The sequence below is a fragment of the Rana temporaria genome, chromosome 3, assembly GCF_905171775.1.
Source record: "Rana temporaria chromosome 3, aRanTem1.1, whole genome shotgun sequence".
Lineage (NCBI taxonomy): Eukaryota > Metazoa > Chordata > Amphibia > Anura > Ranidae > Rana > Rana temporaria.
In genome coordinates this window covers 486,185,909-486,210,518 of record NC_053491.1, presented here as the reverse complement: position 1 = coordinate 486,210,518, position 24,610 = coordinate 486,185,909, and the positions used below count along the sequence as shown (strand labels likewise).

Genomic DNA, 24,610 nt, shown 5'->3' with positions numbered 1-24,610 from the left:
TTCCCTTAGAGCGGTGAAGACATTAAATGTTTCAGTTAAATTTAACATTGAATAACAGGTAACAGTAAGAATTAGCAGGCGGAAGAACCTATCTGTTCTATTGTATAGGGAATCCTGGAGCACAGTTGGGAAAACTGAGATCAGTTTTTACATCCCTACAGCTTCATCAGTGGCACCTTAACCAAGAGAGAGAAGTGCAATGCATGGAGAGGAAAAATTCCAACTCCGGTATTTGTTTACTGAATGCTGTGGACTTTACTCAGGATGAACAAAGATCCATTGTGGGACCCCATAAATAAAGATTCATGGTGGGACTCCATTAATAAAGGTTAATTGTGGGACCCTCTAAATAAAGGTTGTAACGAATTGGCCCGTGATACCCAGAGACCTTTGAAGGATGTGGGGTACTCCTGTGCCAGCTTCACTAATGACTCTTGGGTCTAGGGTCATCCTATGTCCCTTTTGGGCATAGGATGACTGAGGAATGATAATTCATGCATTGCAGGATATCTTGACATATTACAGGTGGTTTATTCTGACCCCAACAGGTCAATAAGAGTGTCTCATTTAATGTGTATCATAGACTGATGAGATGCTACCGTAATTAAGTCAACCTGGCTGTGGTGATGGGGCTTGCTGTGACTGCATTCTGTTGTCCCTTGTGCTAATTAGGTCTGCTCCTAAGATATTTCATTGTGTATGCTAATGACACTATTTTGTGTGAAGATACTATACGTTACAAAGGTTAATTGTGGGACCCTCTAAATAAAGGATCATGGTGGGACGCTAAATAAAGGTCAATGGTGGAACCCCCATGAAATAAAGGTCCATAGAGGGATGTCTGAAATAAAGGATGATGGTGGGACCCTAAAAAATGGTCCAGGCTGGGATACCATAGATAAAGGTCTATGGATTGCCCCCTATAAACAAAGGTTCTTGGTGGGACTCCATAAAAAAGGTCCATGGTGGGATAAATATTGATTCATGATAGAAGACCATAAATAAAAGTCCTTGGTTGGAACTCATAAATAAAGGTTCATGTTGGGACCTAATAAATAAAGGTCCATTGATGGACTCCATAAATAAAAACTCTTGGTTGGACCTGATAAATAAAGGTTCATGGTGGGACCCCATAAATAAAAGTTCCATTGATGGACCACATAAATAAATATTCATGGTGGGACGCCATTAGTAAAGGTTAATTGTGGGACCCCCTAAATAAAGGTTCATGGTGGGACCCTAAACAACGGTCAGTGGTGGAACCCCCATAAATAAAGGTCCATAGGGGGATGTCTGAAATAAAGGTTGATGGTGGGACCCTAAATAATGGTCCAGGTTGGGATACCATAAAAAAAAGGTCTATGGCTTGCCCCCTATAAACAAAGGTTGCTGGTGGGGCTCCATAAAAAAGGTCCATGGTGGGATAAACAATGATTCATGGTAGAAGACCATAAATAAAAGTCCTTTGTTGGACCTCATAAATAAAGGTTCATGTTGGGACCCAATAAATAAAGGTCCACTGATGGACCCCATAAATACAAGTCCTTAGTTAGACCTTATAAATAAAGGTTCATGGTGGGACCCAATAAATAAAGGTCCATTGATGGACTCCATAAATAAAGGTTCTTGGTTGGACCTCATAAATAAAGGTTCATGGTGGGACCCCATAAATAAAGGTCCATTGATGGACCCCATAGATAAAGGTTTATGGTGGATCCACATAACTAAAGGTCCGTGGTGGGACCCCTTGCTACCTGATTTTAGGGCATGCATAGCATTAGCTCTGCATTAGGCCAGGGAGAGAGAAAGTGAAGGAGAGCTACTTTCTGCGCTTCTGTTTCATAATTTATTTCAGGTACTTATATAGGGCTCTTAATTTACGCCGTGCTTTACATTTATGAATTTTATACATTCACATCAGTCCCTGCCCCCAAGAAGCTTACAATCTATGGTCCCTAACTCACGTTCATACACATACTAGGGCCAATTTAGACAGAAGCCAATTAATCTACCAGCATTCGTTTGGAGTGTGTGAGGAAAACAGAGTATTTAGAGGAAATGCAGGCAGGTAGTGTCGTGGTTAGGATTCAAACCGATGACCCTAGTCCTGCTAGGCGGAAGTGCTAACCACTTATGCTGCGTAAACACGATCGGCATAAGTGGCTTGCATACACATGTACAAGAGATAGTGCAGCGCTAATAGCAAGTCCATAAAGAAGTCATCCACGTGATCTTCAAAATGTGACTATATGTAAAAACATGCGGGTGATGAGCGTGGAATATAGTGAGAGACCTCCACCAATGACAGAAATGGCCGCTCACCTCACAGAGTAGACAATACACATGGTCACACAAATCCTGTTGGAAATGCGTGTTTTTTTGCACGTCGGAATTGCATACTGTAATGGTCAGGGGTTAACGCCGTTACGATATTCCATTCCACCAACCCAAGACAGCTTCCGACACTCCACAATCCAGCAGACAGGACCCATTGGATTTCCCCCCAGAATAACGAGACACAGCTCTGCTCTCTGGTTCCAAACAGACAGATATGTTAATGGTAAAACCCAGGCTTTTATACAGTTAGCAACCAAAAGCATGCTGCAGTAATAAAAATGACAATGACACACTCCACTCACAACATCACACAATGGTTCCTAACGAGTCCCCCTCAATTCACCTCTTAGACAGACATTCTGACTCTGCGATAAGCTATTCTCACCTGCTACACAATACACATTCCTTTGTAGATATAATTGACATGCTAATCCACTACAGCTGAAAAGTCAGACATCTGCCCTTTCAGACTGCCAACCCCCAACACATCTATCATCAATAGACTTTCACACAATGAAATATCTTAGGAGCCAGACTCAATTAACACCTCAACAGTATGCGTCCCCACATGAATGAATACTGTCCTATTGACCTGTTGGGTTCAGAATAAACCACCTGTAATATTTCAAGATATTCTGCAATACATAAATTATCATTAATGTCCCATCTCATGTAACCCGAGATATAATTTCTCAGACATCCTATGCCCCTAGTGGACATAGGATGACCCTAGATGGAAGAGTCATTGGTGAAGCTGGCACAGGAGTAACTTGCATCCTTCAAAAGTCTCTGGGTATCACGGGCCATACCGTTACACATACAGATGATCGGAATTTCCGATGAGAACTTTTCCCATCAGAGAATTTGAGAACCAGCTCTTAAATTTTTCTTGGCGGAAATTCCGACAGAAAAATTAAGATGGAGCCTACACACGGTCGGAATTTCTGACCAAAAGCTCACATCGGACTTTTCTTCTCGGAATTTCTGATCGTGTGTACGTGGCATAAGACACTGTGCTGCCCAATAAAGAATGCAGAATGTTTACCTTTATTTATAATCAATTTTATCTTGTTCAGATCATCCGTTATGTTGGCAACTGGAAAGAGAAAACACAAAGCTGAAGAGAATAAACATAGTAACAATATTACTCATCACCTCCTGTTTAAGTAACAATAGTCACCGGGACAGATATACAGGGTGGAACTCCTCAAGCGGGACACAGACCGCAAATAAACTCACAGAGATTCTAATCCTTCTATCCCAAAAAATGCTTTAGCTTTTCATATACTTTAAAAGATTTCCTATAATTACCTGATTTCTGCAGATCAGATACATCCTTTGTCAATCCAGAATCTAAAAAAAATATATATAATAAAAAAAAAATAAGTAAATAGAAATCAGAAACATTGGACAATAAGGCCCGGATTCACAAAGCACTTGCGCCAACGTAGAACAAGATAAGCCGACGTAAGTGCAAATGTGCGCCATCATATCTGTGCGCCGTACCCACAAACTAAGATACGCCAAAAAACAGGCTTAATCCCGCCGACGTAACTTGCCTACGGCGGCGTAGGGTGGGCGCAAATTTAGGCTGGACGCATGGTGGCGCTCCCATTGATCAGCCATTCAAATATTAAAATGAGGAAAATACGGCGATTCACGAACGTACGTACGCCCGACACAGGCTATGTGATGTGCGCGTAAGTTGTACGTCCGGCGTAAAGTTATGCCCCATAAAGGAGGTGCAACCCAGCAGCAGACATGCAAAGGTCTGCACCAAGGAATACAAGCCGGCGTATTTTATGTAGTTTACGTTGGACGTGTGTCAGGCTTGGCGTAGGTTACATTCACGCCGTAGGCAGTGATCCGGCGTAGTTTAGGCAGTTGTTCCGACATGGTTGTGAGCATGCGCAGGGGGATGCTTCCACGTCACGACGCATGAGCAGTTCGTTAAACGTACTTGTCGGGCGATTGGACCATCATTTGCATGGGGTCACGCCTCATTTGCATGGGTTTGTATGGGTCAAGCCCACTTCCACCTACGCCGGCCTGCGTCTTCGAAACCTACGCCATGCCGACGCAGCGTGGGGAGCACTGGCTTCCTGAATTCCATGCTTGCCTCTCTGCGCTGCGTCGGCGTGGCGTACATTGGTTTGCACTACGGCGGCGTAATGTGCGCCCGCTCTCTGTGAATCTGGGCCATAGGCTCTCCACAAGACTATGCAGAAAATGTGTGACTGCTCAGGACGACAGTCGTGCAGAACACGGCCCACGTTAAAGCTGTGCAATAGATTCAAAAAGTGACATTAGAAGGGTTAGTCACTTCCCCACCGATTTCAGTTGTGTATGTTCAGTATATTTAAGCTTGAGCGTTTGAGCTCTGTACAAAATTGTTTCCAAGAAAATAGACACAAAGAGAGCCTAGAAAAACATGAGGAAAGGAGCAGAGAGAGATCATCTTAATACTGGCTACAAGGCCTGCCTTGTGTATCTGCACTTGGCACTAATTTATCAAGGGTACTAGCACTGCATGTGTGGTTTGTTTTTTATACACAGAGATGGAGGGTGCAGGGTATTGGGACCTGCATTGATGGTGGGGGAGGTTCTCTGGCCTTTAACCACTTCCCACCACTTCTCACCAAGTACTTGACTGGCTTTGGCCTAGGTAGACTTGTGTGTGCCTTGCTCCCCAGGGAGTTAAAGCGGTGGTTCACCCTTAGAGGGCACTTTTTCCCCTTAGATTCCTGCTCGTTTTTACTAGGGGAATCGGCTATTTGTTTTAAAATATGAGCATTACTTACCCGTTTACGAGATGCATCCTCTTCGTCGCTTCCGGGTATGGGCTGCGGGAATGGGCGTTCCTTCTTGATTGACAGTCTTCCGAGAGGCTTCCGACGGTCGCATCCATCGCGTCGCGATTTTCCGAAAGAAGCCGAACGTCGGTGCGCAGGCGCAGTATAGAGCCGCACCGACGTTCGGCTTCTTTCGGCTACGAGTGACGCGATGGATGCGACCGTCGGAAGCCTCTCGGAAGACTGTCAATCAAGAAGGAACGCCCGCTCCCGAAGACCCATACCCGGAAGCGACGGAAGAAGATGCATCTCGAAAACGGGTAAGTACTGCTCATATTTTAATACAAATAGCCGATTCCCCTAGACCGAACGAGCAGGAATCTAAGGGGAAAAGGGGAAACATTTTATAAATGGGTGAACTCCCGCTTTAAAAGTTAGAGGTCACACTTTTTTGCAGGCTTGGAAATTTCTCCACCATCTATGATTTTATGTGTGTGCTGCAATTTCATGGTTCACAGGAAAGTCGCAGAGGTCAACTTTTGCATCGGGGCCCACAAGCTTCAAGCTATGCCTCTGCTTCTATGTATTCAGGAAATCTTATTACTCAACTGAATTGATGAAAAGACAAAAGCATTAAATACTTACCTTTACTCTTCAGCTGTAAAATTTCATCTTCAATATTTTTATCTGAGAAGGAAAAAAAATCACAACAATTAATTTTCATGTTGTTTGAGGACCCACATGAGCAAATGTTTAGAAACCAATCTAACCTCTTCCATACAGGGCTTTTATACACACCTCCATACCGGGCCTATTCTGGCACTTCTCTCCTACATGTACAAATCATAATTTTTTTGCTAGAAAATTACGCAGAACCCCCAAACATTATATATGTTTTTTTAGCAAACACCCTAGGGAATAAAACGACGGTCATTGAAACGTTTTATCTTGCACGATATTTGCGCAATAATTTTTCAAACGCCTTTTTTTGGGGAAAAATTGTTTCATGAATTAAAAAAATAACAAAACGGTAAAGTTAGCCCAATTTTTTTGTAAAATATGAAAGACGATGTTACACCGAGTAAATAGATACCTAACATGTCACGCTTTAAAATTGCGCACACTCATGGAATGGCGCCAAACTTCGGTACTTAAAAATCTCCATAGGCAACGCTTTGAAATTTTTTATAGGTTACCAGTTTAGATTTACAGAGGAGATCTAGTGCTAGAATTGTTGCTGGCACTCTAGCGCATGCGGCGATATCTCACATATGTGGTTTAAACGGCGTTTACATATGTCGGCGGGACTTGCGTGTGCGTTCGCTTCTGCGCGCAAGCTACTGGGGACAGTGGCGTTAAAAAAAAAATTGTATTTCTTTTTTTTTTTTTTACATATTTATTTCTTTTTTTACACTTTTTTATTTTATTTTATTTTTTTTATTATCACTTTTATTCCTATTACAAGGAATGTAAACATCCCTTGTAATAGGAATGTGTGTGACAGGTACTCTTTATGGAGAGATGCGGGGTCAATAAGACCCCACATCTCTCCTCCAGGCCTGAAAGCATGAAATCAGTGAAAATTCACCGATCTCATGTTTACTGTTGCTTAGCAGCCGCAATCGCGGCTTTGTTTACTTACGGGGACCCGGGCGTGACGTCATCACATCGCGCCCGGGTCCTCCGATGGTCATAGAGATGACTGGTGACCATCTGGTCACCAGTCATCTCTATGCTAACTGCCAGCGCCAGACGATTCGTTCTCCGGGCCCCCGATGGCACGGGAGAGCCCGGAGAAGCACCGGATGGCGGCGGGAGGGGGGATGTCCCCTCCCGCCGCCTGTAAGAACGATCTAGCGGCGGAACCGCCGCTATGATCGTTCTTACGTTGTGCAGAATCGCCGGCACAAGAGAAGGATATCTGAATGATGCCTCTAGCTGCAGGCATCATTCAGATATCCCCCCCACAAAGCCCAGGACGTCATATGACGTCCACTCTGAACGGCAGAGGTTCTTTGTGGACGTCATTTTACTATGGGCCGGTAGGGAAGTGGCTAAAGATATAGCCAGCCGACTGGACATAAGTGAATTAAATATTGGTCATCTTAGCTGCAGATATTGTACCCTCCTCCATAGAATTATGTATGCAGGATCTCCTTCCACTGCCTCCTCCTCCACAGAATTATGTATGCAGGATCTTCTTCCAATACCTCCTCCTCCACAGAATTATGTATGCAGGATCTCCTTCCACTACCTCCTCCACAGAATTGTATATGCAGGATCTCCTTCCACTACCTTCTCCTCCACAGAATTATGTATACAGGATCTCCTTCCACTACCTCCTCCTCCACAGAATTATGTATACAGGATCTCCCTCCACAAACTCCACATGATTATGTATACAGGATCACCTTCCGCTACCTCCTCTTCCACAGAATTATGTATGCAGGATCTCCCTCCACTACCTCCTCCACAGAATTATGTATACAGGATCTCCTTCCACTACCTCCTCCTTCACAGAATTATGTATGCAAGATCTCCTTCCACTACCTCCTCCTCCACAGAATTATGTATACAGGATCTCCTTCCACTACCTCCTCCTTCACAGAATTATGTATGCAGGATCTCCTTCCACTACCTCCTCCTCCACAGAATTATGTATGCAGGATCTCCTTCCACTACCTCCTCCTCCACAGAATTATGTATACAGGATCTCCTACCACTACCTCCTCCTCCACAGAATTATGTATGCAGGATCTCCTTCCACTACCTCCTCCTCCACATAATTATGTATACAGGATCTCCTTCCACTACCTTCTCCTCCACAGAATTATGTATGCAGGATCTCCTTCTACTACCTCCTCCTCCACAGAATTATGTATGGAGGATCTCCTTCCATTACCTCCCTCCTCCACAGAATTATGTATGCAGGATCTCCTTCCACTACCTCCTCCTCCACAGAATTATGTAATTAGGATCTCCTTCCACTACCCTCCTCCTCCACAGAATTATGTATGCAGGATCTCCTTCCACTACCTCCTCCTCCACAGAATTATGTATGCAGGATCTCCTTCCACTACCTCCTCCTCCTCCACAGAATTATGTATGCAGGATCTCCTTCCACTACCTCCTCCTCCACAGAATTATGTATGCAGGATCTCCTTCCACTACCTCCTCCTCCACAGAATTATGTATGCAGGATCTCCTTCCACTACCTCCTCCTCCTCCACAGAATTATGTATGCAGGATCTCCTTCCACTACCTCCTCCTCCACAGAATTGTGTATGCACTTGACATTAGACTTCACCTGTGTGTATTCAAGAAAACAAATTGCAAAACTAAAATAATCAGTGATCATTATATACTTACAATTAGCCTTCTGTTGTGTCATTTCTTCTTCAATAATTTTATCTGAGAATGTAAAATAATTCATATGAGTGAATGTTTCTTGATGTTTGGGATCTCACAAGAGCAAATATTTCCATGCTTGGGAGGCACAGCTCTAATATATAGAAAGTCATACTATTGAATGGCTGTATGCTGTCATTGAAAATATGACATCACTGTAAACTCTCAAATCTGCAACATTGGAAATCCATCAATGCACAAATGCCAGCACCCTACTACCCATTACTCTCTTATTCTACTTAAAGTGGTTGTAAACCCTCAATGACAACTTTCACATACAGGTAAGCCTAGATTAAGGCTTACCTGTAGGTGCTTGCAATATCTTCTTAACCTACACGGTTTAGGAGATATTTGCAAAAAAGACGGCACCTATGTCTACGCGCATGCACGCCGTAGACAACGGCGCAGGCACACTGAGCGTGCCGTTTCCAAAGGCAATCCGAAGGCGATCATGCCATCACTGGGGGCTCCTGCGCGCATGGGCGGGAGTGACGTCATCACAGCTCCAGCCAGTCACTGTGCTGGAGCCGCGATACCCGGAAGTCACTCTGGGAGAGATGGTGGCGACGGAGGAGAGGAATGAGGACCGATTTGGGGGCTTCGATGTCAGGTAAGTAATTCATAATGAGCTAGTATGCTATGCATTTGTCTTTGTCTTGCAGGGTCTATTTTCTTTTCTTCAGAGTGTTTGCTTTCTCTTTAAATATATATGTGGTGTCTCATCCCACTCCTCCACAGAATTATGTATGCAGGATCTCCATCCACTACCTCCTCCTCCACAGAATTATGTATGGAGGATCTCCTTCCACTACCTCCTCCTCCTCCACAGAATTATGTATGCAGGATCTCCTTCTACTACCTCCTCCTCTACAGAATTATGTATACAGGATCTCCTTCCACTACCTCCTCCTCCACAGAGTTATGTATGCAGGATCTCCTTCCACTACCTCCTCCTCCACAGAATTATGTATGCAGGATCTCCTTCCACTACCTCCTCCTCCACAGAATTATGTATGCAGGATCTCCTTCCACTACCTCCTCCTCCACAGAATTATGTATGCAGGATCTCCTTCCACTACCTCCTCCTCCACAGAATTATGTATGCAGGATCTCCTTCCACTACCTCCTTCTCCACAGAATTATGTATGCATGATCTCCTTCCACTACCTCCTCCACAGAATTATGTATGAAGGATCTCCTTCCACTACCTCCTTCTCCACAGAATTATGTATGCAGGATCTCCTTCCACTACATCCGCCTCCACAGAATTATGTATGGAGGATCTCCTTCCACTACCTCCTCCTCCACAGAATTATGTATGCAGGATCTCCTTCCACTACCTCCTCCTCTACAGAATTATGTATGCAGGATCTCCTTCCACTACCTCCTCGTCTACAGAATTATGTATGCAGGATCTCCTTCCACTACCTCCTTCTCCACAGAATTATGTATGCATGATCTCCTTCCACTACCTCCTCCACAGAATTATGTATGAAGGATCTCCTTCCACTACCTCCTCCTCCACAGAATTATGTATGCAGGATCTCCTTCCACTACCCTCCTCCTCCATAGAATTATGTATGCAGGATCTCCTTCTACTACCTCCTCCTCCACATAATTATGTATGCAGGATCTCCTTCCACTACCTCCTCCTCCACAGAATTATGTATGCAGGATCTTCTTCCACTACCTCCTCCTCTACAGAATTATGTATGCAGGATCTCCTCCCACTACCTCCTCCTCCACAGAATTATGTATGCAGGATCTCCTTCCACTACCTCCTCCTTCACAGAATTATGTATGCAGGATCTCCTTCCACTACCTCCTCCTCCACATAATTATGTATGCATGATCTTCTTCCACTACCTCCTCCTCCACAGAATTATGTATGCAGGATCTCCTTCCACTACCTCCTCCTCCACAGAATAATGTATGGATGATCTCCTTCCACTACCTCCTCCTCCACAGAATTATGTATGCAGGATCTCCTTCCACTGCCTCCTCCTCCACAGAATTCTATCTCTTGCATTACTGCATTTCTATGTATTCAGGAGAACAAATTACAGCACCGAATAGACAACAAACCAGAAGCATTAGGCATTTACTATTACCTTTCAGTTGTGACATTTCCTCTTCAATTTTCTTATCTAATAATAAAAAAGAAAATATTTATACAGTATGTGATTTTTCCTTGATGATTAAGGAATTACTTGAATAAACATTTGCAATCCTGAAGATATCAGGAGCAAATTGGACAAAAGTTATCAAATATTGATAATCTTTACTACAGACATTTTACCCTCCTCCTCCACAGAATTATGTATGCAGGATCTCCTTCCACTACCTCCTCCTCCTCCACAGAATTATGTATGCAGGATCTCCTTCCACTACCTCCTCCTCCACAGAATTATGTATGCAGGATCTCCTTCCACTACCTCCTCCTCCACAGAATTATGTATGCAGGATCTCCTTCCACTACCTCCTCCTCCACAGAATTATGTATGCAGGATCTCCTTCCACTACCTCCTCCGCCACAGAATTATGTATGCAGGATCTCCTTCCACTACCTCCTCCTCCACAGAATTATGTATGGAGGATCTCCTTCCTCTACCTCCTCCTCCAAAGAATTATGTATACGGGATCTCCTTCTACTACCTCCTCCTCCACAGAATTATGTATGCAGGATCTCCTACCACTACCTCCTTCTCCACAGAATTATGTCTCCTGTATTTTTCACTAAACTTCACTTCTTAGGCCCGGATTCACAAAGCACTTGCGACGTATCTCCAGATATCTGTGCGCCGTACCCACAAACTAAGATACTCCTAAAAACAGGCTTCATTCCACCGACGTAACTTGCCTACGCCGGCGTAGAGTGGGCGCATAGTTATGCTGGATGCATGTGGCGCTCCCATTGATTTTCGATTCAAATGAGGGAGATACGCCGATTCACAAACGTACGTGCGGCCGATGCAGTCTACGAGTGGTGCGCGTAAGTTGTATGTCCAGCGTAAAGTTAAGCCCCATAAAGGAGGTGTAACTCAGCAACAGACGTGCAAAGGGCTGCACCAAGGAAAACAAGCTGGCGTATTTTATGTTGGACGTGAATATGACTAGGCGTAGGTTACGTTCACGCCGTAGGCAGTGATCCGGCGTATCTTAGGCAGTTGTTCCGACGTGTTTGTGAGCATGCGCACTGGGATGCGTTCACGGGACGGCGCATGCGCCGTTCGTGATACGTATCTGCATGGGGTCACGCCTCATTTTCATGGCTCACGCCCACTTCCACCTACGCCGGCTTACGCCTAGGAAACGCAGCACAGTTTTGGGAGCAAGTGCTCTGTAAATTCCATGCTTGCCTCTCTGCGCTGCGTCGGCGTAGCTTACAGGAGATACGGTACGGCGGCATAAATGTGCGCCGCTGTCTGTGAATCTGGGCCTATGTATTCAGGAAATCTAATTATACAATTTAATTGAGTTAAAGACACAGGCAATAAATACTTACCATTACTCTTCAGTTGTGAAATTGCGTCTTCAATTTTTTTGTCTGAGAAGAAAAAACAATTCACAACAATTTATTTTTATGATGTTTGAGGACTCATACAACCTAAAGATATAGTCAGGCAAATGGACAACATTTTTTGAATATTATTCATGTTTACTGCAGACATTGTATGCAGGATCTACTTCCACTACCTTCTCGTCCTCCACAGAATTATGTTTACAGGATCTCCTTCCACTACCTCCTCCTCCTCCACAGAATTATGTATGCAGGATCTCCTTCCACTACCTTCTCCACAGAATTATGTATGCAGGATCTCCTTCCACTACCTCCTCCACAGAATTATGTATGCAGGATCTCCTTCCACTACCTTCTCCTCCACAGAATTATGTATGGAGGATCTCCTTCCACTACCTTCTCCTCCACAGAATTATGTATGCAGGATCTTCTTCCACTACCTCCTCCTCCACAGAATTATGTATGCAGGATCTCCTTCCACTACTTCCTCCTCCACAGAATTATGTATGCAGGATCTCCTTCCACTACCTCCTCCACAGAATTATGTATGCAGGATCTCCTTCCACTACCTTCTCCTCCACAGAATTATGTATGGAGGATCTCCTTCCACTACCTTCTCCTCCACAGAATTATGTATGCAGGATCTTCTTCCACTACCTCCTCCTCCACATAATTATGTATGCAGGATCTCCTTCCACTACCTTCTCCTCCACAGAATTATGTATGCAGGATCTTCTTCCACTACCTCCTCCTCCACAGAATTATGTATGCAGGATCTCCTTCCACTACCTCCTCCACAGAATTATGTATGCAGGATCTCCTTCCACTACCTTCTCCTCCACAGAATTATGTATGGAGGATCTCCTTCCACTACCTTCTCCTCCACAGAATTATGTATGCAGGATATTCTTCCACTACCTCCTCCTCCACAGAATTATGTATGCAGGATCTCCTTCCACTACCTCCTCCACAGAAGTATGTATGCAGGATCTCCTTCCACTACCTCCTCCTCCACAGAATTATGTATGCAGGATCTCCTTCCACTACCTCCTCCTCCACAGAATTATGTATGCAGGATCTCCTTCCACTACCTCCTCCTCCACAGAATTATGTATGCAGGATCTCCTTCCACTACCTCCTCCTCCACAGAATTATGTATGCAGGATCTTCTTCCACTACCTCCTCCTCCACAGAATTATGTATGCAGGATCTCCTTCCACTACCTTCTCCTCCACAGAATTATGTATGCAGGATCTCCTTCCAATACCTCCTCCTCCTCCACAGAATTATGTATGCAGTATCTCCTTCCACTACCTCCTCCTCCACAGAATTATATATGCAGGATCTCCTTCCACTACCTTCTCCTCCACAGAATTATGTATGCAGGATCTCCTTCCACTACCTCCTCCTCCACAGAATTATGCATGCAGGATCTTCTTCCACTACCTCCTCCTCCACAGAATTATGTATGCAGGATCTCCTTCCACTACCTCCTCCTCCACAGAATTATGTATGCAGGATCTCCTTCCACTAACTTCTCCACAGAATTATGTATGCAGGATCTCCTTCCACTACCCCCTCCTCCACAGAATTATGTATACAGGATCTCCTTCCACTACCTCCTCCTCCACAGAATTATGTATACAGGATCTCCTTCCACTACCCTCCTCCTCCTCCACATAATTATGTATGCAGGATCTCCTTCCACTACCTTCTCCTCCAGAGAATTATGTATGCAGGATCTCCTTCCACTACCTCCTCCACAGAATTATGTATGCAGGATCTCATTCCACTACCTCCTCCACAGAATTATGTATGGAGGATCTCCTTCCACTACCTCCTGTCAGAAACCATGAATCAGACCGAGACAGAAGTCCAGTCAAATCACACTTGTTTAATAATAATAATAATAATAATAAAAAGATAAACAGAGTAAGCGTAGTCAAAACATAGCCAAAGTTCAGGAACCAGATCGGAAAGTCATAGAGCCGGAGATATACGTAGTGGAACAGCAACCAGGATCAGGAGCCAGAAGGGATGTCAGCCAAGCAAAGTCTTCAACAGGAATGCAGGAGAAAGTCTCTGTGATGTTGATCAAGGCGAATGCAGAGATCATCTGAACTGGAAGGCTTAAGTAGGCAGGTCTGATGAGCAGGATCATCAAAAGGTGAGTAACTGTAGAGAGATTAGCTGACAGCTGAGCGGCCAGCTCAGAGAAGGAAGGGTTGAGCCCAGTCCTGACAGTACCCCCTCCTCAACGACCCCTCCCCCTCGAAAGGCCACCAGGCTTGAGTGGAAAACATCTATGGAAATCACGGAGGAGGACATGGGAATGTACGTAGGAGGATGAGACCCAAGAGCGTTCCTCCGGACCGTACCCTTTCCAATGCACTAGGTACTTATGCGCCCACTGAACTTAATACTCCTCATGGTTCTCAACCTGTATAAGGTGAGGACGTGGCACTGAGGTGATTAAGCGGTTGCAGACCAAAGGTTTAAATAAGGAGACATGAAACACATTTGAGATACGCATACTAAGGTCCAACGCGTAAGCCACTGGGTTAATCCTGCGAAGGATACGGAAAGGCCCAATAAACCGAGGTGCGAACTTCAGCGAAGGAACACAAAGTTAGAGGTTGCGAGATTACAGCCAGACCCTGTCCCCAACCTATTAGGAAGGCGCAGGCAGGCGTCAGCATGGAGACTGTGCCTATCGTTAGCATGTCGTAAAGCCTCTTGGACTTGTGCCCAAGTGGAACGAAGACCATGGAGATGCCCCTCTAATGCAGGAATGCTCTGCGGAACAAACAAACATGGAAGGTTGGAAACCATAGTTCACCATAAACGGGGACAATCGGGAAGCAGAATTCAAAGCACTATTGTAAGCAAACTCCGCCCACGATAAGAGGTCTGACCAGTTGTTATGGTGGTCAGAAATATATTGCAATGTAGGAATTGCTCCAAGGGATGATTGGCTTTTTCTGCGGCCCCATTAGACTGCGGGTGATACACAGAGAAGAAAGCAAGCTGAATTCCCCACTGTGCACAAAAAGCTTGCCAGAATCGGGACACAAACTGACTACCCCTGTCTGAGGCAATCGCCTTGGGTAGCCCATGTAAGCGAAGGATCTCCCAAACACAAATATGGAAGCCAGTTCCTTAGAAGTGGGCAACTTCTTAAGTGGAATACAATGAGACATTTTCAAGAACCGGTCTACCACCATAAGGATAACTGTGTTGCCCTGGAAGTTGGGTAACTTCACAATGAAATTCATAGACAGGTGGATCCAGAGCCTCTCTCCATTGGGTATGGGTTGTAGGAGGCCCATTGGAAGGTGTCGTGGAGTTTTACTCTGAGCACACACGGAACAGGCAGCTACGAAGGCGGTTACATCAGCACGAAGACTAGGCCACCAGAATTTTTGGGAAATGGCTCAAAAGAGTTGATTCTACCCAGGGTGGCCAGCAGCCTTGAGAGAATGGCAAGTCTGGAGCATGGCAGTTCGGAGACTCTCTGGGACAAGCAGTGGTCACACGGTTTCTCAAGAGGAGCATCGACCTGAGCAGCAAGAATTTTGTCACCCAAAGGAGAAGTGAGACTGGTGAAAAGCGTAGCCAGGATACGATCAGGAGGAATCACAGGAACCGGAACCGACTCATCTTGGAAGTGGAGGAAAATTGTTGTGACAAAGCGTCAGCCCTTACATTCTTAGTACAGGGTAAGAATGAGACAATAAAATTAAAACTTGACAAGAAAAGAGCCCAAATACCGGTTCTGTCACGGGAGGAGAGAGAGATCTACTGTTCCTAGTGATCAGGAACAGCGACCTGTCTCCTCTTCAAGTCAATCCCATCCCCCATAGTTAGAAACACCTCCCTGGGAACACTTAACCCCTTGATCGCCCCCTAGTTTTAACCCCTTCCCTGCCAGTGACATTTACACAGTAATCAGTGCATTTTTATAGGTAAAAGCAAAGGGCCAGATTCACGTAGAATCGCGGCGGCGTAACGTATCCTAGATAGGTTACACCGACGCAATTTTTCATCGCAAGTGCCTGATTCACCAAGCACTTGCGATGAAAACTACGCCCGCGGCCTCCGGCGCAAGGCGGTCCAATTCAAATGGGCGTGTGCCATTTAAATTAGGCGCGCTCCCGCGCCGGACCTACTGCGCATGCTCCGTTTCCTAACTCCCGCCGTGCTTTGCGCGCCGTGACGTCATTTTTTTGAACGGCGACGCGCGTAGCGTACTTCCGTATTCACGGACGGCTTATGCAAACAACGTTAAATTTTGAATTTCGACGCGGGAACGACGGCCATACTTTAGACAGCAATACACTTGCTGACTAAAGTTAGGGCACCAAAAAAAACGACTAACTTTGCGACGGGAAACTTGACTAGCGGCGACGTAGCGAGCGCGAAAAACCATCGTGGATCCGCCGTAACTCCTAATTTGCATACCCGACGCTGGTTTACGCCGCAAACTCCCCCCAGCGGCGGCCGCGGTACTGCATCCTAAGATCCGACAGTGTAAAACAATTACATCTGTCGGATCTTCTGGCTATCTTTGCGTAACTGATTATATGAATCAGTCGCATAGATAGAAACAGAGATACGCCGGAGTATCTCATTTGTGAATCTGGCCCAAAGGGTGCAATCAGCGCAAAAAAATAAATATAAAATAGTGTACAAAAATCCAAATGATGCAGCAAATCCAAACTTTGTGAAACAAAAGTCCAAATAATAAAAGTCAAATGAAGTCCAAAGTTGTGTAACGACAGGTTCCAGAAAGCCTTCACCAGTGACGTTAAATTTGATTGGTGATCCCTCCACCTCTGATAAGGTTGGCCAAGCAGAGATCAATATCACAGGTTAAACCAGGGAACGTATATCCATGTCAGATTCCTCGGAATTCAGCAGAAATATCGGACCATAGACAGAAAAAAGGAAAAGTGCTCACTTATTTGGACTTTTGTTTCACAGAGTTTGGATTTGTTGCATCATTAGGATTTTTGTGCACTATTTTATATTTATATTTTTGCGCTGCACTTAGCACTTTAACCACTTCCATACCGGGCACTTACACACCTTCCCGCCCAGACCAATTTTCAGCTTTCAGCGCTGTTACACTTTGAATGACAATTGCACGGTCATACTACACTGTACCCAAACTACATTTTTATCATTTTGTTCCCACAAATAGAGATTTCTTTTGGTGGTATTTGATCGCCTCTGGGATTTTTATTTTCTGCAAAAAAAAATTAAAAAATGACCGAAAATTTAGAAAAAAAATGTATTTTTTTGTTTCTGTTATAAAACATTGTAAATAAGTAAGTTTTCTCCTTCACTGATGGGCACTGATGGTACTGCACTGACGGTCACTGATAAGGCGGCACTGATGGGCACCGATGAGGTGGCACTGATGTGGTGGCATTGATGGGCACTAATATGCGGCACTGATGGGCATTGATAGGCGGCACGGATAGGCGGCATGGATGGGCATGGATAGGCAGCACGGATGGGCATGGATAGGCGGCATGGATGGGCACTGATAGGCGGCATGGATGGGCACTGATAGGATGGTATGGATGGGCATAGATGGGCACTGATAGGTGGCACTATCGTATGTGTTGTACTAATGGATGCCAATCAGTGCCAAACAATGCCTGCCAATCAGTGATGCCCATTGTGGGCACTGATTGGCATTCATTGCGGGCACTGATTGGCATCCATTTTTTTGTGTCATTGTCATCCCTGGTGGTCTAGGGTGGCATACCTTTTTCTTTTTTTTTTGCATCCCTGGTGGTCCAGTGGGCATCCCTGGTGGTCCAGTGGGCATCCTCGGGGGGGCTGTGCTGATAATCGATCAGCACAAACCCCCCTGTCAGAGGAGCAGCCGATCGGCTCTCCTCTACTCGCGTCTGACAGACGCAAGTGAGGAAAAGCCGATTACCGGCTTTTCCTGTTTACATCGTGGTCAGACGTGATTGGACACGGCTGATCACGTGGTAAAGAGTCTCTGTGACAGACTCTTTACCTAGATCGGTGTTGCGGGGTGTCAGACTGACACCCTGCAACAACGATCGCCGCGATGCGCGCCCCCGGGGGCTTGCAGCGGCTCAATATCCTGAGGACGTCATATGACGTCCAGTCAGGATATTGAAACCACTTTGCCGACGTCAATTTGTCATTGGCGGGCGGCAAGTGATTAATAGTGCATTTTTATAGCACTGATCGCTGTATAAATGTCAAAGGTTCCAAAAAAAGTGTCAAAAGTATCTGATTTGTCCGCCGCAATGTCGCAGTCCTACTTAAAATCGCAGATCGTGGCAGGAAAGTTAGTAATAAAAATAGATAAATAAAAATTACATAAATCTATCACCTATTTATGAGACATTATAACTTTTGCGCAAAACAATTAATATACACTTATTGCAAATTTTTTTACCAAAAATATGTAGAACATATTGGCCTAAACTGATGAAAACATTTTTTTTTATTTTTTTGGGGGGGATATTTATTTTAGCAAAAAGTACAAAAATATTGTTTTTTTTGTTTTGTTTTTAAATTGTCGCTCTTTTTTTGTTTACAGTGCAAAAAAATAAAAACCGCAGAGGTGATCAAATACCACCAAAAGAAATCTCAATTTTGTTTTGGGTACAACGTCTCACGACCGCGCAATTGTCTGTTAAAAGCGACGCAGTGCCGCATCGCAAAAAATGGCCGGGTCATTAAGGGCTGAAGTGGTTAATACGTACATGGAATATTTATTTTTTAAATCAAATCCTTGTTTTGTTAATTTTTATTAAACAATCAATACAAAACACACGTACGTGTGTTTTGTATTGATTGTTTATAAAATTAATAAAATGAATAAAAAAAAAGAGACCGTTTGCAGACTGAATGGCAGTCCGGATTCCTCATACACTCACCATTCATCTGAGAAATTTCTCCTCTGATACTTTTGTCTGAGGAAGAAACAGAAAATTCTGTCAGATTTTGGAGAAATCTTTAAAAAATATATATATTTAAAAATAAATACCTAAAGAGATACAGTAGATTACACATTGGTGTGCTTCATCTTTATTTTGGCATTTCAAATAAAATAAAAATACAAATACGCTTACCCCGACTTGTTCATTCCCCGACTTAGTTGGGGTAGGTGGTACACTTAGGTGGGGGTGGGTCAGCCACGCCCTGTGACCTTTGACCTATGGGAACCCACCTTCTGACCTTTGACCTCTGGGGGAGGTCCCTGTTCCAATTACTGAGTCCTAGCCATATTCTTCAATGGTTAACCCCAACCCCTAAACCTAAACATAAACCTAACCCTAACCCTAAACCTAACCCTAAACCCTAACCCCTAAACCTAACCCCTAAATCTAACCCTAACCCTAAACCCTAACCCCTAAACCTAACCCCTAACCCTAAACCCTAACCCCTAAACCTAACCCCTAACCCTAAACCCTAACCCTAACCCCTAAACCTAACCCCTAAATCTAACCCTAACCCTAAACCCTTAAACCTAACCCTAACCCCTAACCCTAAACTCTAAACCTAACCCTAAACCCTAACCCTAAACCCTAACCCCTAAACCTAACCCCTAACCCTAAACCCTAACCCCTAAACCTAACCCCTAAATCTAACCCTAACCCTAAACCCTTAAACCTAACCCTAACCCCTAACCCTAAACTCTAAACCTAACCCTAAACCCTAACCCCTAACCCTAAACCCTAAACCCTAACCCTAATACTAAACTCTAACCCCTAAACCTAACCCTAAACCCTAACCCTTAAACCTAACCCTAAACCCTAACTCCTAAACCCTAACCCTAAACTCTAAACCTAACCCTAAACCCTAACCCTAAACCCTAGCCCTAATACTAAACCCTAACCCTAACCCTAACCCCTAAACCCTAATACTAAACCCTAACCCCTAAACCTAACCCTAAACCCTAACCCTTAAACCTAACCCTAACCCTAACCCTTAAACCTACCCCTAACCCTAAACCTAACCCTAAACCTAACCCTAACCCTAAACCCTAACTCCTAAACCCTAACCCTAAACTCTAACCCTAACCCTAAACCCTAAACCCTAACCCTAAACCCTAATACTAAACCCTAACCCCTAAACCTAACCCTAATCCTAAACCCTAACCCTAAACCCTAACCCCTAACCCTAAACAATTAAAAAATAAAGAAATGGAAACTTTACAATGAAACCAAAGCACAAACCTTTAAATGAATGCCTGACTGCAAAAAAAGTTTAACGATAAAGGCCCAGATTCTCAAAGGACTTACGACGGCGCAACGCAATGTACGCCGTCGTAAGTCCTAATCTGGGCCGTCGTATCTATGCGACTGATTCTTAGAATCAGTTACGCATAGATATCCATTAGATCCGACATGCGTAAGGCTCTTAAATGCAATTTTTTTTTTCGCCGCTAGGTGTCGCCTCCGTCGTTTTCCCCGTCGAGTATGCAAATTTGCAAAATACGCAAATTCCCAAACGTACGCGCGGTCGACGCAGTGAACTTACGATGTTTACGTTAGATTTGCGATGTGTAAAGTTGCCCCTGCTATATGAGGGGCAACCAATGTTAAGTAATGCCGTCGTTCCCGCGTCGAAATTTAAAAATTTACGTTGTTTGCGTAAGTCGTCCGTGAATGGGGCTGGACACCATTTACGTTCACGTCGAAACCAATGACGTCCTTTGCGACGTCATTTAGCGCAATGCACATCGGGAAATTTTAGGGACGCGCATGCGCAGTACGTTCGGCGCGGGAACGCGCCTAATTTAAATGCTCTACGCCCCCTACCCGGCTCATTTGAATTAGGCGGGCTTGCACCGGGGGATTTACTCTACGCCGCCGCAACTTTACAGGCAAGTTCTTTGTGAATAAAGCACTTGCCTGTAAAACTTGCGGCAGCGTAACGTAAATGACATACGTTACACCGCCGCAGTTTAAGGCTCCATTCACACCTAGGCAGACAAATTCGCTGCGTTTTGTCGCCGCAAATCGCGGTACAAATAGCAGCGTTTTGTACCGCGATTTGCGGCGACAAAATGCCGGTATTGTCCGCCTAGATGTGCCCCAGATTGACCCCCTCTATGGAGATGGTTCCCATCTCCTAGCCGAACGCCGAAAGCCGCCTGGAAAAAAGGTCCGGGACCTTTTTTCAGGCGGCAGGCGTCCGGCGTCCGGCGTTCAGCGTGGAGATGTGAACCATCTCCATAGAGGGACATGTGTTTCATCCCTCTGGCGGCAGCGGCGTAGCACTACAGGCGTAAAAATGCCTAGATGTGAATGGGGGCTTATGCCCAGATACGAGAATCTGGGCCAAAGTCTTTATCAACATGGAACAATACTGTATACAATGAAAATAAAATAAAACCTCCAAATACCACCTCCTCATACAAAAGGGAAACCTTTCAGCAAAACCCCCCCCCCCCAAAAAACTAAAACAAACATAAGATCTAAAACGAGGGAAAAAAGTACCGTATATACTCGAGTATAAGCCGAAGCGCCTAATTTTACCACAAAAAGCTGGGAAAACGTATCGACTCGAGTGTAAGCCTAGGGTGTCCATCTGCATGCCTCGCTGTGCCTCACTTTGCCTCACTGTGTTCATGCCTCACTGTGTCCATGCCTCATTGTGTCCATGCCTCACTGTGTCCAAACCCCCCCCCCCGGTTCTCTGCCCCAGGGGGCCATGCCTGAAGCTGTGCCCCATAATTCCTGATGGCGGCTCTGTAAATAACCTTAATGTTATTCATGTTAGGCATTCATATATTTCATTTTTTTTCTCCGTATTTTAGCCCTGAGGATGGAGGCAATTCCCCTGAAGTGTGTTGGCTTGTGACTTTACTTGATATGTAGAAAATTCGAAATTTTGAAAAAAACAAAAAATAGAAGTTACTTTCCGGGGGCGTGGCTTGGCACGCGGCGGACATGGTCGCTCAGTGAGAGAGCTCCGGAGCACACACGACCTGCATCGAGCAAATTCCCCGACCCATAGCTCTCAGATGCCGGGCAAGCGACTCTATAGCACCCCGCACTCCCGCTTGAAGAGAGGAGCGTCCACTATGCCGGCTAGAAGCATCACGGACCTGTTTAAACCTTCGGCTGGGGCCCGCAGCACTATGGGGAAAGCCAAGATGGCGCCTGAGCCACGACACGAGGAGGATTACAGCGAGGACTCCCAATCCCTCCCGGAGGACTCAGGTAGGGAGGTGACCCGCTCCAACCATCCCCTCACGCTGGCAGACATGTCGGTAATAGCTGCAGACATTAAGTCTGCGTTCTCCGCTGCTATCACGGACATCAAGTCCAATCTCCTAGCCCTGAATGAGCGCATGGCGGGAGCTGAATCCGCCGGGAAACAGAGGGATAGAGCCATCCATCGTTTGGAAAAAGCCTCCTCTTCCCATAACTACCATTTCATTGAAATAAATAGGCATTTGGAGGACTTGGACAATAGGGGAAGGAGAAAGAACATACGTGTGAGGGGTATCCCTGAGTCTGTGGAGTCGGCCCAGATAATGCCTGTACTGCAATGTGTATTTAATAGCCTGCTTGAGAGACAGGAGGATGTTGTGATTGACTTTGTTAGAGCGCACAGGGCCCTTAGGCCAAAGGGCCCAGACTCTGCTCCTCCTCGGGACATTATTTGTTGCCTGCAGAGTTTTCCACTTAAAGAGGATATAATGAGAAAGGCGAGGGAGAATGATCACATCGTGTTCAATGGGGCCACCATTATGTTGTTCCAGGATCTATCTCAAATTACATTAAGGAACCGGAGAGCCCTGCGTCCCCTGCTGGACAAGCTGAGAGAACGCGAATTGAGATATACCTGGAAGTTTCCCTTTGCCTTGTCAGTGACCTCTGGTGGCCACCAATACACACTGCGAGACCCGGACGGGTTACAAGACTTTTGTACAGCACTGGATCTGGACTATGTTCCACTCCCCGAGTGGTATGCCGAGTTTCAGGACCCACGGCAAGAGGGTTCGCCCATCAGATCCCCTTTCTCTACCCCAGAGAAAAGGCTCCACAAGAGATTGAAACCACACCGCTCAGATGGCTCTAAGGCGGGCACTCCACGAACATCCAGGGAGGATCGAAGAGATCGTGGGGACGACTGATCAAAGCTGCCCTCCTCCGGATCTTGACCTACCACGTCACCTCATACCCAGCAATTCAGCACCTATCTGGTTCTCAATATGTTTTTACACTTTTTTTTCTCTTTTTTGCTCTTTTTTGTTCTCCAGATTTTTTCTTTTTTTTTTTCCTTCCCTCCTTCCTTCTGGTCCGATGAGTGCCTACTGAGAACGTGATGTACACACTGGCTCCCCTATGGTTGCCTTTCCTGCTTTCACTATGATGCCTTGAAAGTTGACCTAGGCACACGGGCCGCTGGACATTGCTCCCTCCTTCCTGCGGTAACGCCGTTTGACTTTGTTTTCCCTATCTGTCATGCGGATGGGGATCATCTCCATTATCGTTATTTGGGAGGCTGCTCCTTGCTGCACAGAAGACTGTTCGCTGGATCCAAGATTTGCCGCTGTCCTTGACAGGTGTCGTTTACAGTGACGCAAATCTGCAGGAGAGGGAGTATAATCGCCAATGCCCGATTGTGTGCTATATGCAAGGCCTGGGGACGGCACGGGCAGGGTGGAGGAGGGATGGGGAGGGGAAGGGAAGTGAAAAGTTTTTGCACAAAGGCACGAGAATATGTTTGATGCTGGGGGAGGTGGTGTCTGTGGTGGTCCATTTGGGGTACATTGTGTTGCCTGAGTTGCCCACTTGATGGGAATTTCTTCTTTTCTTTTTTTTTTTTAACACCCCCTTTTTTTGGGGTCGGGGAAATTATGTCAGCTATGTATAGTAGTTGACGGTGCTACGTTAGCCTTCATTTGCAGGCTGTGTGTGTTTTTTGATGTGTCTAAAGTTTTCTATATTTTTCTAAGAATATATCGGTAAGGTTGACAGTTTATCGTCTCGTCGACTGCCTCCCTCTACCCCCCCACACAGTGCCTCCACACTCATTGAGTGGCTGTGGACGCACTAACAAACTCCGCCCGGGGAGGGACTTTCTACCCGGGTAGGGAAATCTGTTGCTCTCCTTGTTCTGCTCTACTACATCTCTCGTCTCTATCTTTATTTCTTTCTCTCTCTCTTGCTCTCACCCTGGTTGGTCCTACAACCTCTCTTTCTTTCATGGTATAGTCAGTTCTGATTTGCAACTGTATCTGAACCTTTGTAACAATACCCGTGTTCTGTGATTCTCTACTGCAGGTGTGCTCTTGTCCATCTCGCTCTGGGTCCTGACCATGGCATACTCTGATCTTGGACGTAACCCGTTCGTTGTGTCCCACAATGTGAAGGGACTGAACATTCCTGAGAGGCGCTCCACTCTGCTGAGGGAGCTCAGGAAAGGTAAGCCTCAGTTTGTGTTTCTCCAAGAAACTCATTTTAAAACACATCATGTCCCTCGATTGACAGACTCCTGTTACACGGAGGCACACCATGCTACCAGTGACGACTCCAAG

The 24,610-nt window shown here is 45.3% G+C and overlaps 1 protein-coding gene across 2 annotated transcripts in view; it reads right to left on the bottom strand.

Moving 5' to 3' along the window:
- LOC120933741 (CD209 antigen-like protein C) overlaps positions 1 to 24,610 on the bottom strand; it is an 83,382-nt gene that overhangs the window by 14,698 nt on the left and 44,074 nt on the right. Inside the window, exons 4-10 of one of the 2 annotated variants that reach the window (XM_040347114.1) lie at positions 18,990 to 19,025; positions 12,043 to 12,084; positions 10,649 to 10,684; positions 8,499 to 8,540; positions 5,775 to 5,816; positions 3,649 to 3,690; positions 3,383 to 3,433 (exon numbers count right to left, since the gene is read on the bottom strand). In XM_040347114.1, the coding sequence (XP_040203048.1) occupies positions 3,383 to 3,433; positions 3,649 to 3,690; positions 5,775 to 5,816; positions 8,499 to 8,540; positions 10,649 to 10,684; positions 12,043 to 12,084; positions 18,990 to 19,025 (291 nt within the window). The remainder of the gene's footprint in view (positions 1 to 3,382; positions 3,434 to 3,648; positions 3,691 to 5,774; positions 5,817 to 8,498; positions 8,541 to 10,648; positions 10,685 to 12,042; positions 12,085 to 18,989; positions 19,026 to 24,610) is intronic. The other variant, XM_040347115.1, reaches the window with a different exon arrangement.